The following is a 13,108-nucleotide window of genomic DNA, read 5'->3' as shown; positions in this document are numbered from 1 at the left end:
GTGGCAGGACCAGAGTTTGAGCCCAGGCTCAATGTTGCCTCCTGGCTTTGGTTTCTGTCTTGGAATAACTAGCTTGTACTTGACTCTCATAGCTTCCAGCATTTACTCCTGCTCTTGCCAGCTACGTCCATCATTTCTTACCTCCATTCTCTTTGCAGCTTTCTAGTGTACATGTATTCATCTATTCATCTGTCTCCAGCCTTTATAACTTGTAAGCACATCCTCCTTTCATGTCTACTATGGTGAGGTCTTGTGCTAAACACAACTGAGCATGCTTATGGAAAGCTGAATGTATGCCTTTCGTACAGAGGACAGAGAGGACAGCTTCTCTTTTACTTTCAGTTGCTGCACAGGAGTCCAGGGGTGAGTCCGAGGTAGGAATCAGTCTGGGGGAGAGAACAGAATAGGATGACTCCCTATGCCATGTAGGTCCTAGGGAATGGATTATTAAAAACAATAGTAGCAGTATTAGCCATCATCAGCAGTGCCCTTGGGTCTCAGCTGTAATGGTTTTTTCATGTCCATTTCTATCCTGTTCAATAGGACACCTTTTAGTGTGAAGCCTGTTCCATTTAATCTCCTCATTCATTTGGTGAATAACTATTGGGTGCCTGCTATTTGGTATCCCAGTGTTTTCTAGTGACAAGACGAAGTCTCTACTGTCATGTGGGAGAATACTGGGAATAAACAACTATATAAACAAGATCTGATCAGTAGTGTTCATGCTATAATGAAACTAAAGTGTGATGCAGGAGCATTTTGGATGGAGTGCTTTGGGGAACTTTTGCTGTCCCTCAAGAAGGAAATAATCTTTTTTTTTCTTTTGTGTAACTTCCACCACCACAAACATAGTATAGCCAAGCAAATACGATATTTTTAATATCTTGTATTTTTCATATAATCTCTCAATATTCAGTGTTTTTTCTTTTTTTGGCTAGGTAGGAGTGAATTAACCTGTTCATCATCTCATCACTTCAAATGTGGTTTATCACCAAGTATATAAACCCTACAGAAAACAATGTAATATAAAATATATTATAACATGTGCTCAGTATGCATGGATGTATTATCTATGAATATAAACTAGAGACCTTGTGACATATCATTACATGCTTTTTAGTGTCTTGCTTTCATGGGCCACTAGGAATTATCCTTTAAGTATTATTTTTAACATAATACCTCCCTTTGTATTAGCCTAGGGTGGTTCCAACTGGAATTTACTTAGGAGACATAGGTGTGAAGATTTGGAATGTCCGCATAACAGCTATGGGGAGCTGGGCAGATGACTTAACCTTTCTAAAACTGAGTTTCCTCAAGTGTAATCCAGATTTGATGTCACTTTACTGGGTTGTGAAAGTGACAGAATCATGAATGAGGGAATTTGAGTGCCTGTGTGGGTGCATGGCACAAGGTTGGTTTTCAAAAATGTTTTTTTGAGACTGAATTGTCCACAAATGATTTCGTGTTTTTAATGGAGAAAAATTTACTCTTAGCTCTTATAGGCAAGCATCTCTTCCTGTAGTTTGATATGTGTCCTTTCAAAGTCTACTATCTGTACATTCTCACTGCCTATAATGCTCTCCCACCCTCAAATGTGTTTTAATCTCATTAAATAACTTGAGTGTCATATTCATGAAACTTGCCCAGCACTACCCACCTTGGCACTTGTCTGAGGTTGAATTAATGTAAATATGTCTATTTGTGCTCTGTCTGAATATTTTAATTTGTATTTTCTTCCTTTTTAATTTCATTCTTTCCCATTTTGTATTTTAAGTTGATGAGGTGCAAAGAAGTGTTGTGCCCTTAAATTTTTTACGTCTATTCTAGGGTCTAGTATGCAGAGAAATTCCACATGTCACTGGTTGCCTTTGAAAGTGGAAATCATGTTTTGATCATGCCCCATTGAAATCAGCACGTTATGGGTGGTCAGTAAATATTATCTAACAATGGGCACTTGTGTCTTTTCATGAAATGTGAGACTCTTTGAGTTAATAGTTACAATCTGGCCATTTGAGGGAAAGAGCTCCTACAGAGCTTGTATCGTTTTTCAGAGAGGTTTGAAAGAAAAGTCAGATTAGGAAGTGTACTTAGCAGACTAGAGAAGATGATGAGAGGATCAGAAGACTCCGAGGTGATCTATCTGAATGAATGATGCAGAAAACAGGGTTAGAATCCTGTGATGGGGTTATTCTGTGTCACAGAGCAGTGGGTTAGTTTGGCCATTTTTATCAGAGATGCAGCCTTCATTTCTAACATTTTTATTAAAGTGGAGTTAGCCTTAGGTCTGGAGAGGCTTTTCTCTTCATTTGTTTGTGAATTATATAGTGAGCAGAAGAGATGTTCCCTTTCTATTGAACTTCTTCTCCAACTTGCTTTTTTTTTTTGCCCCTTCAGCATGATTAGAATGAATACTTGCACTGGATTTTCACAGCCTGAAGATTTTGCCCTTACATAGCAGCTGGCTTAAATAATAGCCAAAATTTTAATTATCTCCTTTTCAAAGTAGGAGTAATAAATCTCTATATAAACAATAAGAGAATACAGAATAAGAAAACAACAATCTCCTTAAATCCAATCAACTGGACCCATATTAATATTTTGATTTGTATTAGACCAACCATGTAAATATGTGGAATAAAAGAGAAGGAAGGGCTGTGAAGGTGGTACTGCCTGGAGAAGAGCCAAGTGAAATCAGAGGCTAAGCTGACCCTGAATTGTTGACATAGGCAGGATTGGAAATCCTTGTGCAATCATGTATTTTAAAAATGGGATCATGGTATGCAAATTGTTTTGAGACTTCCTATTTTTACTTATTATATTATGTACTCAATTAGTCTTCTAAAGCATCTTTCATATAACTAAATATTCTGTTTATTTCATGTATTTTTTGTTCCAAATTTTAAACCAACTGCGTTTGTTGAATGTTTAGGTGACACTATCTTTTAAAAATTGTAAACAATGCAGAGATGAGGATCCCTATCAATAAAACCATGTGCACATGTATGATTATTATGTTAGGATAAATTTTTAGAAATATTACAGTGTCAAAGATATACATATTTGAAGTATTTTTTTAAGTATACATTGGCCTTCCCAGATGTGATCCAAAACCGTGATTTCCAACTTAATCATTCACCAGCTATATGAGAGAGTGTATTATTTCACACTTTTGCCTGTAACACAAATGCTATCCTTCTGTGAATATATTCATTAATAGCTTGATTTCATTATCATATGTGTGCACACATGTGCACACACACATATGTATGCATGTACGTGTCTGCTTGTATATCTATAAACGTTCTTGCTTGTAGAATATATTTTATCTTATGGATATGTTAGTCTATCATATCGAATGAGTTCATAAACATATAGCTCTGCTGTGTCTGTTCCTAAATGTCATCATCTTGACTTCCCAGGGACCTGTGTAAACATCACCCACAGCCAGTGTCAGATGCTGCCCTACCACACCTCCCTCACACCTCTCTCCTCACTTGTCGAAAACATGGAAATCGAGAAGTTCCTCAAGTTCTTCATGTACCTGCATCGCCTCAGTTGCTATCAACATATCATGCTTTTCGGCTGCAGCCTGGCCTTCCCCGAATGCACCAGTGATGGCGATGCCAGGTATTGTGGAACCCAGACCATTCCGAGACAAGAGTCACTTGTGGCCAAAGTATCTGAGAGGAACAAAATCATCCCAAGCTAACGCCTTTTGTTTTTGTTGTTTTGAAGGGTGGAAAACACACCCCACACCAGTCCTAGTCATTTGTAATCCTTTTAAACTAGATGTTTTTTTTTTTTAACTTGGAATGATTTTATCAATGGGAAGAAATTATTCAGGATGTGAGAATGAGGTTTTCAGCTGGGACACTCAATAGCTACAAGAGGGTCTGGCAGAGGACCGCAGGGGTGGTTGAAAAGAGTTTACTAAAGACAAGAGTTATGAACGTGTGGACAGGGTTAAGAGAACAAATAAGTGATGGGAGGCACCAGGCTATCATGAGAAGGGATATAGTTTCCTTACCCAAGACTTGAAAGGGGAAGAGGGTGAGCAGCACCTGGAGGGATTGTACCTCTGTTCAAGGGGTTTCCAACAGGCTGCTGTTCCCTCTAGGCCTTCTGCCACTGACGGCCCTTCAGTCTTCGAGGGATAGAGAAGAAAAAATAAATACCCTGACCTCATTCTCTTCCTGCCTCCCATCTGCCAGGCCTCCCACCAACTGAACTCACCCACAACCATTGGGCAAGGGCTAGCAACTGATGTGAATGCAGTGGGTAAGATCCAAAACCTCAACTAAATATTATCATTTCCAAAGTCTCAAGTCTTATCATCTAAATCAGATACATGTGAGAGGCTGGGTGATGCTTATGGTCAACACTGGAACCTAGAGGAGGATGAGAAGGGTAAGGGGTAGATGCAGAGGGACAAAGAGAGACTGTCCAGCATAGTATCACATAGGATTAGAAAGAATTTCCTTTTTTATTTTTTTCTTGGGGTGAGGAATGAACATATGAGTGAGTGTGCTTGTATATGTGTCTTGTAAGCGCGTTTAAAAAAATTGAGGTATAATTGCTATAGAACACTATATTAGTTTCAGGTATGCAATGATTTAGTATTTGTATATATTGAAGAATGATCACCACAATAAGTCTAGTGAACATTCATTACCACACATAGATACAAATTTTATTTTCTTTTGATGAGAACTTTAAAGATCTGCTCTCTTAACAATTTTCAAATATACAATTTTATTAACTATAGTTACCATGTTGTTTATATCCCTATGACTTATTTACTTTATAAGTGGAAGTTTGTACCTTTGACCACATTCACCTCAGTGAAATAATATAATGTAAATATTCTATTATTCTATTGTATTGAAATAATAATTTTCAATAAGAGTAGTCAATGCAAAGTATGTTATGGAATATTTGAAATACTCAGTATACGTTAAAAATTTCAAAGCATTTATTAAATATATAATCACATATAACATCAACTACTTTCTTAATTATAATATTAGGATGTTTTCAGAGTAGTAATTTTAGAATAAATTACATTTTCAAGTGCAAATAGACTCCATATTATTTTTACTAGTTTAATTAGTGTATAAAATATATTTTGAATAGGCCAGAAGGCACTTGTTATTTTAACTGGAAAAGACTGCATTGATATAGAATAAAAACGGTAGAATATGAACAGTAGACAATTGTAGAGGTGAAGAGCTATTAGCAGACACAGCATTCAGGAAAATCTTTCACCAGAAGGAATTATTTATACAGCATGCTTTCATGGTAAAGAGAGAGAAACAGGGGCATATAACATGGTGGTTGTATTAGTTTTCTAGGGCTGCCGTAACAGATTACAACAAGCTGGGTGGCTTACACAGAAGTGTATTATCTCACAGTTCCAGAAGCTGGAAGTCTGAAACCTGGCAAGGCAGTGCTCCCTCCAGGGAATCTGAGGGGGAGAATTCATTTCCCTCCTTTGCCAGCTTCCGATGGTTTCATGCATTCCTTGACTTGTGGCCATATCACTCCAGTCTCTGCCTCTGTCTTTACATTGCCTTCTCTGTGTGTCTGTGTCTTCTCTTGTGAGGACACTTGTCATTGGCTTTAGGGCCCATCCATATAACCTAGGATAACCTCCTCATCTCAAGGCCCTTAATTTAATTATATTCACAAAGACCTTTTTTCCAAATAAGGTAACATTCACAGGTTCCAGAGGTTAGGATATGGACATATATTTTTGGGGGGCCACCATTCAACTCTAAAGTGGCAGAAAAAGCAGGCTGTGGAGCCACATCTCTCAGGCTTCCCATCTATAAAATGGAGATAATAGTTGTACATATTAACAAAGTTCACATGAGGATTAAATGACAGAGAGAGGTTGGAATAGGGCTTACTTTTAGGAAGAGCTCAGTAAGTGTCAGCAATAGTTATCACATAGTGGATTGAAAGGAAAGATAGAGCTAATGAAATTGAGAGCACAAAGAGTATTTCTAACATATGCCAAGTGCTGGAGGATTGCAGAACAATGTAGAATATTATACAGATTCAAAGAAAATTAGGTAAAATACTCAAAGCTGCTGGCATGGGATTCTAGTTCCAATCTCCTTAATTTAAGACAATTCCACATATATCTCTTTGCTTTAATTTCTCCATGGGCTCATGTACATAAATAAGACAATGAAAGGGAGTGTGTTTAGCTTCCAGGAGACTCTTAATTCATTTCAATCATCCTTCTTTATTATAATTCAGGCTTTACTCTCAGTTAAATCAGTTGTAAAATTCTAGTTAAGTCTTCAGGGCTAAGCTGCTCACAGTCTTCAGGGCACATTTAGGTAAAATTTGTTCTTCTTCTGACCTGGTTTATCTTGAGAAATGCTGTCATATGAGAGTTTCCATTTTCTGTTATAATGGGTAATAATTTATAGTCGTTTCCAGATATCCTTTGGGAACTTACCCTATTTTTTTATTATTACATTTATTCGTATGTCTAAATTTATAATTACAGCTTCATACCAGTGCTTCCCACTGTCATTTAGTTTGTGCATGAACTGCAAGCTAAATTTAATAAGCAAAATAAGTTCAGAAAGGTAAAATATAGTGTAGAAAATAATTCTAAAGTCGAACATATTTTTCTTATATTTCACTATTTTGGATCATCCACTATACTAATTCCCCTTTTTATTCAAATAATGGAGAATTGCTTATATCCCACCCTGAAGAAAATAGCTGCTTAGTATAATTTTAATTTTAATGTGAAAAGATCTGGTGGGATGTATAAATAGTATAGTTTTTTAACCTGTCCTTTTGAGACCTCAGATACTCATTAACTATATAACAATGGACTTTAACAGTTTCTACTTTAGATTAAGGTTACTATTAATAAATGTGTGTATCATGTACTCTAATACAGACTAAATGAAATGGAGAATAATTTATATGGATTCAGTGAAATATATCTCAAAATATAGAGACTTAGCTGATAGGCTGTTTGGTTAGTAAGATAAGGTGGGTTACAAGAAATAGCTTAAAAATATCAGCAAGTAGCTAGAGAGAAATTCACAATTCCTGGGCCAGGAGAATACAGATGTTTCTGGATGACTTTTTTTTGTTTGTTTAGTAACTTGCAAAATTCACTTTGTATTTCTAAATAATTTCTAGATTATTATGACGGTTTTAAATTTAACTTTTATTTGATGGCTTCTTTTTTTTTAATTAAGGTATCATTGATATGCACTCTTATGAAGGTTTCACAAGGAAAACAATGTGGTTATTACATTCACCCTTATTATCGAGTCTCCCCCCAAAACCCCATTGCAGTCATTGTCCATCAGTGTAGTAAGATGCCACAGAGTCACTATTTGCCTTCTCTGAGCTACACTGTCTTCCCTGTGACCCCACACACACCTGATTTTTTGATACAGAGTATACAATTAAGCGCTTCAGTGTTTGAAAGAAAGCAGGTCTTACAACCACATGTTTTTGATGTGTAACTATCACCCTTTCCCACCTTGTTTAAATCATAGGCCTGTAACATTACCAAAGCTGAAGGGGAGTTAATTTGGCCTGGAAGGTACAGTCTTGGCTTTGCTTCTAGAAGATACACAGGAGACCCTGCTGATTATCATCACCCCACTCACATCTTCTAATATTTTGCAGAGAACCTCTGTGCTTATGAAATGGGTCCTTAACATTAAAGACTTGATATGTTTGCTATTACATTTTTCCTCTGAAGTGTTGGCTTGCCAACTAGGTTCTTAGCAGAGATTCTTAATATCTGGGTAAGTGAAACAAAAATTCTTTGTCTAGCAAGATGACTAGAGATCAATGATTATATTTCAAACCTGGGAAGTGAAGGACAGTTGCCTGCAGTGAACCCAGTCCCTATAGGACTGTGGTGGGGATCAAATGCATTTCTTCAGATGAGTTTCTTCAAAAGCACTACACTTTTTCCCAAAGAAGTATATTCACTGGAGATTAGAGAATTTAATGTGGCAGCTGTAGAGAATGCACTTGAAAGCTTGGGGGCAGATGAAACCTGATGCAGATCATAGCTTTGCCAGTGACCGGTTATAAGACCTTGGGCACTTTAATGAGCCTTGTTGACCCTCAGTTTCCTCATCTCTATAATGAGAGTAATAACACCCAGCTCACAGGGTTTGTTCATGTGTATTAAACAGAATGAATTCTATAAGTGCTCATATGTGGTTTATACTATCTGGCACATAGTAGCTTCTCCACAAATAGAAACCACTATTATTGCATGGCAGTCAAAGATGATATATGAATTTCTGGGGAGGGGGTATAAACTTCATTCCCTCTTTCAGAGATGTGAGATTTGCCTATTTTTCTCATTTTTCCCATCTTTTAACTAATTTTCCACTTAGCTACCAAGGTGATTATTTATTTATTTGTTTGTTATTGACTGTGTTCTCTATGCTGTACATTCATCCCCTATGATTAATTCATATTATGATTGAGATTTTGTGCCTATTTATCCAGTCACTGCTATCACCCACCCCCCGCACCCTTCCCACTTGGTAACCAACAGTCCCTTCTCAGTGTCTATGAGTCTGTTGCTGTTTTGTTCCCTTGTTATGTTTTGTGATTAAAAAATTTAAAAATGCAAATTAGATGTGTTTTTCTCTCATCTCTGCTCTTTCAAGGGCTTCCCATTAGACTGAGATCATAAGCTAAACTCTGGGCTGTGGTTGGCGAGGCCTTCCTTGCTTGTCTGTGTAATCAACCGTGCTCCAGCCAACCTCTTTCCAACTTCCTTTGCACATGCTGTTCCCTTTACTTGGCAGGATCTACCTCCTCATCTAAGCCCTCTGCTCAAAACACATCCCCACAGAAAACCTCTGACCACCTCGGTAGTCCGTTGCCTGTCCCAGCAGACTTCTTGCCCTTATATTGTCTGTTTTGCTTTATAAGCTCCACAGTGGCAGAGAACTTACTGACTTTGTATATTCAGTGTTCAGAACAGTGCCCAACACATCATAAGTACTCAATAAATGTTTGTTGGGATGCAAGAATAAATAAACTCTTCATTTAGGGAGCCCTCTTAAGTGTCTAGATAAATGGAGTTCAAAGTATGTTGATTATAGTTGTACATTGCTTAGTGTAATTGATAGGTTCCTGAAAATTCTTGCATAAATCAAATTCTTTGTGTATATTAAATGAATTACAATTTTAAACTGAGTTGGATGATATTCCCAGAGGTGATTTAGCTTCATTCAGCATGAGCTTCAGTTGGCAGAACAACTGGCTAAGATATATTAGCTTGTTCTACTCTATTGCTGTCAAAATCCTGGACCTAATAAATGGGGAAACACTAGATTGTTTGTGAGGGTTGGCTTGGTGGCTCAGTGCTTTCTTTTTAATGTTGATTTATATGCATCTGTTACAAAGACTCGAGGTCAACTCTAGTTGAAAATCTTAGCCTTAAGATTTATATAAAGAGCAGAAACAAAAATGGTAAAAGTGTCTAGTGAGTAATGACCAACATAGTGATTCAGAATCTGTTCATGTGAAGATGAGTTGAGGGACCTGGACGTGTAAGCCCTGACAGTGCACCACGGCCATCCTCAAATGTTTTGGGTCACAGCCTGGAAGATGGAGCGTGCATTTTCTGTGTGCTTCTTCAGAGCAAAGGCAGAACCACGAACTGAGAGTCACAGAGAAGTCAATTCTAAGTTCACTAAAATAAGAACTTTATGGATAATAAAATCATATATATATATATGGAATTGTCATCCCAGGAACTGGTGAGTTGCTATGACTAGAGGTATTGAAACTAATTGATGAGACTTTACTGGAGACACTGTGGCAAGGAGTCCAGCGTCTTATGGTAAATTAGTTTTCCATTGGATTAAGGGGTAGGTCTATTCATAGTGACCTATGGCACTTATTAAAGAAGTTTTAAAAACTTACAAAAAAAGATGAAGAAAATTAAATTTACCACAACCTTTCTGAGGGACATTTTTATATTTGCTTTGGGAATAATAATGAGAGAACACAGTTGGGGGTTTTGTGTTGAAACCCCTGGAGCATATCTGGTCAGAACAGATGGTCCCCTGATTGCCTTCCGAGAGGGTGGGCTGAGTTAACTTCAGGACTTCTGTTTTGCAAGTACAGTTTGCAAATTGGGATCCTGTTGCTAAATGTCCCCTTTCTTGTCATTGCAACTCTGAGGTTCTCACCTAAGTGAATGTTAGACGAGTATGGAGAGTGTATCACCTTGGGAAGGTGTTGAATTATCTGTTTGGAGCACCTGTGTGTCTGGGGCGGCTCAGCTGTTGCTCAGAGTTAAACAGTGTGTGGTAGACGATAGACCGTCTGACTGCAGATGTTAAGATCTGCGCACATACCCCACATGCCCCATCACCTTGTTTCTCACACTTAGTTCTGTGAGTCTTTCTCCTATTCTCCTAAAATCTTGATAATAAATCAAGATTGGAATTCTGATATGTTGCCATCTACTATTTGCCTTACATTCATCTCTTAAGCTTTTACTTGTGCTAAAATCCTGGTAGGTAAATAAAAGTTTACCTTTTTTTTGGTTGTTTCAGCCTCTAGGGAGGAAGAAAAAATTTCAAAATAATCAAGAGATACTTAAAATTTCCTGAGTAAAAGGCACAATTTGTTTATTTCTTATAACTTCCATGTACTTCCTTTTGGAAGAGACCAAGTTCCCTGGAAAAGAAAACCGGGAAAGGAAAGAAGTTTCCTGAGCCCATACTCAAGTTCCCATTATTCAAAGTTACACTAAGAGTCTCCTGTAAACACACAGATGACATGGGGTTCCTGTTCTGACCCTATCATATTACTGAGATGGCCTCTAGGTGATGGGCACAAAAGTTGTTATTGGAATAATTTTTAAGTATTACTGTACCAGAATTATAAAGCTTTTCTCCCCTGTTTCTACTACAGCATGTCATTATTATATTGCCACACATTTTTTGAGTTGGATTTTACTGACAATGTTTTAGTAAAAAGGTAACAAATCTGTCTGCTTATAATATAATTTTAGATGGCTTACTGTGTTCTTAACTATGTTATTTTATAAGACAGCATGTGCCAAACTTCTATGTAAATGAAATTCTGAAGTCATCTTAAAACCAGGCGGAAAATATGACTTGATTTAAAACAATTTTTTGAAGAATTCATAAATTATGGAAGTCAGTATGAACTTATTTTATTATTTTTTTCTAAATGAAGAACAAGTACATACTGCTAATTAATTTTACTAAAGATTTTATGATGTCCCACGGTCCTTATTATGTCACATGTGGGAATACATGGAAATATTACAGAATTAAAAATTTTTCATAGTTAAAATTGTAAAAGATTTGTATAGGTCAGTAGTCGAAGAAAAAAGGTTTGCTTTGTTGCGATGACCACCTAAATATTCTGAGAGTCATTTGCACTTACTCCCCTGATCCTGTCTGCTCAGTTGGAAAGAGCAGTCTTTATTCAGCCACACCAGGGATCGCTCGGCGGCTGGTGAGGTGGGCCGTTATAGCACAGTGCCCTTTTTGACCTCCAGCAACATGGATGATCTAGTCTGCTTTTTGGCAATCTACATAAAATATCAAATAATAAGTAAAGTTCCACTTTATGAGCCAAAACAGAATGAAGTATGGGTAATATATAGTCATAGAACCCATACTATTATTTTACAAAGATGTAAAGCTAGAGAATCAAGCATGACAGCTCAAATCTTCCTGAAAATGCCTTGTCATGTAACCGACAGTTTCTCAGGCACACATAGTTACTCAAGCTCAGTGGAGAAGTTTGTTTACTTTTCTCCTCAAGAATTCATTGGTATTATGTGGATGTGACTAGTATTTAGATGTAATACTTATGATTCAACTCATTTGAAGATGCAGTAAAATTGCATTGAATAAAATGAGTTCATGCTGACTTTCGTAATTTATGAATTTAAGGTATCATTTCATGATGTACAAAAATCAAAACAGCTGCAGAAGTGATTTAACAATTGCAAATGTCTTTTGTGGTTTGTTGATCCTCTAGCCCATGGGTCCTGGTAAATATGCAGCTATTAATGTTCATCAGGATTGTGTTGGTCAGGGGGTGTGGAATTTTATATTCTCTTTCAGGGTGGTTGTGTGGTTTCACATTATTCACACCCATCTTAACCCAAGGTGTGTTAATCTGTTGGTATGTCTTCAAGTTTCTCATTTTAAGGTTGATACCCTACTGTTTCAAGACTGAACAGCATGTATAGAACTTGCTGACCTGAAAGACGGGATTCCGTGGGCAGGGCCGATGGGAGCTCTTCCACAGCCCATTCAGCTGGAGTTAGGTAGTGATGGTTCTGTTCCCACCCTTGCCATGGAATCATTGTCTGCATGCAATTCCTTTGTTTCTCCAACAAATATTTATGGAGTGTTGACTGTGCACACTAGGGATATAGCAGCAGGCAAAAAGAATCCTTAACCTCATGGAGCTTATGTTTATACTGGGGAGAGATAGGCAATAAACAAATAAATAGATTTTAAAAAGTAATAAACAATTTTATGCTGGTTAATATGTGTGCAATGGGAAAAATCCAGCAGGGAAGTGGGGAGCTTTGGGAGAGTGCAGCATGGCAGCAAAAGGTGTGGTTTTCAGCAGTGTGCTGTTCAGGAAGACCTCATGGAGCAGATCACATTTGACCCCTGAGGATACAGAAATCTAGGAGCTAGGGGGACCCTGATACCCTGAGTGCTCTGTGGTACTGACATAAGAGAAAGAGAAATGCCGGGGTGGGAATGGGGTGGCATGTAAAAGAGACCGTGATGGAATCAGTCCTGCAGGGAGATGCTGTTGGTAAGGCGCGGCTAACGCGGGGAGGGGTGCGGGGACTGGCTGGGTCCACATGGGACTTGGGACTCCCTCTTCAGCTTCTGACATCAATCCATTCCACAGGGTGCTCAGAAAGCTTATTTATCCCTTTAGCAAACACTGAATTGCTCTTAGAATATACCAGGAACATAGTTTGACCCTAGGGGCAAGGAGATGAATAAACACAGTGCTGCCTTTAAAGGATTCACCATGATAGGGGAACCAGACATGAAAACAATTAAATTGT

At 37.7% G+C, this 13,108-nt stretch overlaps 1 protein-coding gene across 8 annotated transcripts in view; it reads left to right on the top strand.

The window, feature by feature from the left end:
* Window positions 1-13,108, top strand: part of CORIN (corin, serine peptidase) — a 226,403-nt gene that overhangs the window by 71,071 nt on the left and 142,224 nt on the right. For 6 of the 8 annotated variants that reach the window (XM_036892587.2, XM_036892586.2, XM_036892590.2 and 3 more), the window contains one exon: window positions 3,420-3,627. The exons of 1 other annotated variant lie outside the window; for it this stretch is intronic. In XM_036892587.2, coding sequence (XP_036748482.2) covers window positions 3,420-3,627 — 208 coding nt within the window. Of the gene's footprint in view, window positions 1-1,830; window positions 1,926-3,419; window positions 3,628-13,108 lie in introns of those variants that run through there. One more of the 8 variants, XM_036892593.2, reaches the window with a different exon arrangement.

Source organism: Manis pentadactyla, chromosome 5 (genome assembly GCF_030020395.1).
Source record: "Manis pentadactyla isolate mManPen7 chromosome 5, mManPen7.hap1, whole genome shotgun sequence".
Classification (NCBI taxonomy): Eukaryota; Metazoa; Chordata; class Mammalia; order Pholidota; family Manidae; genus Manis; species Manis pentadactyla.
This window is presented reverse-complemented; position numbering and strand designations above follow the sequence as displayed.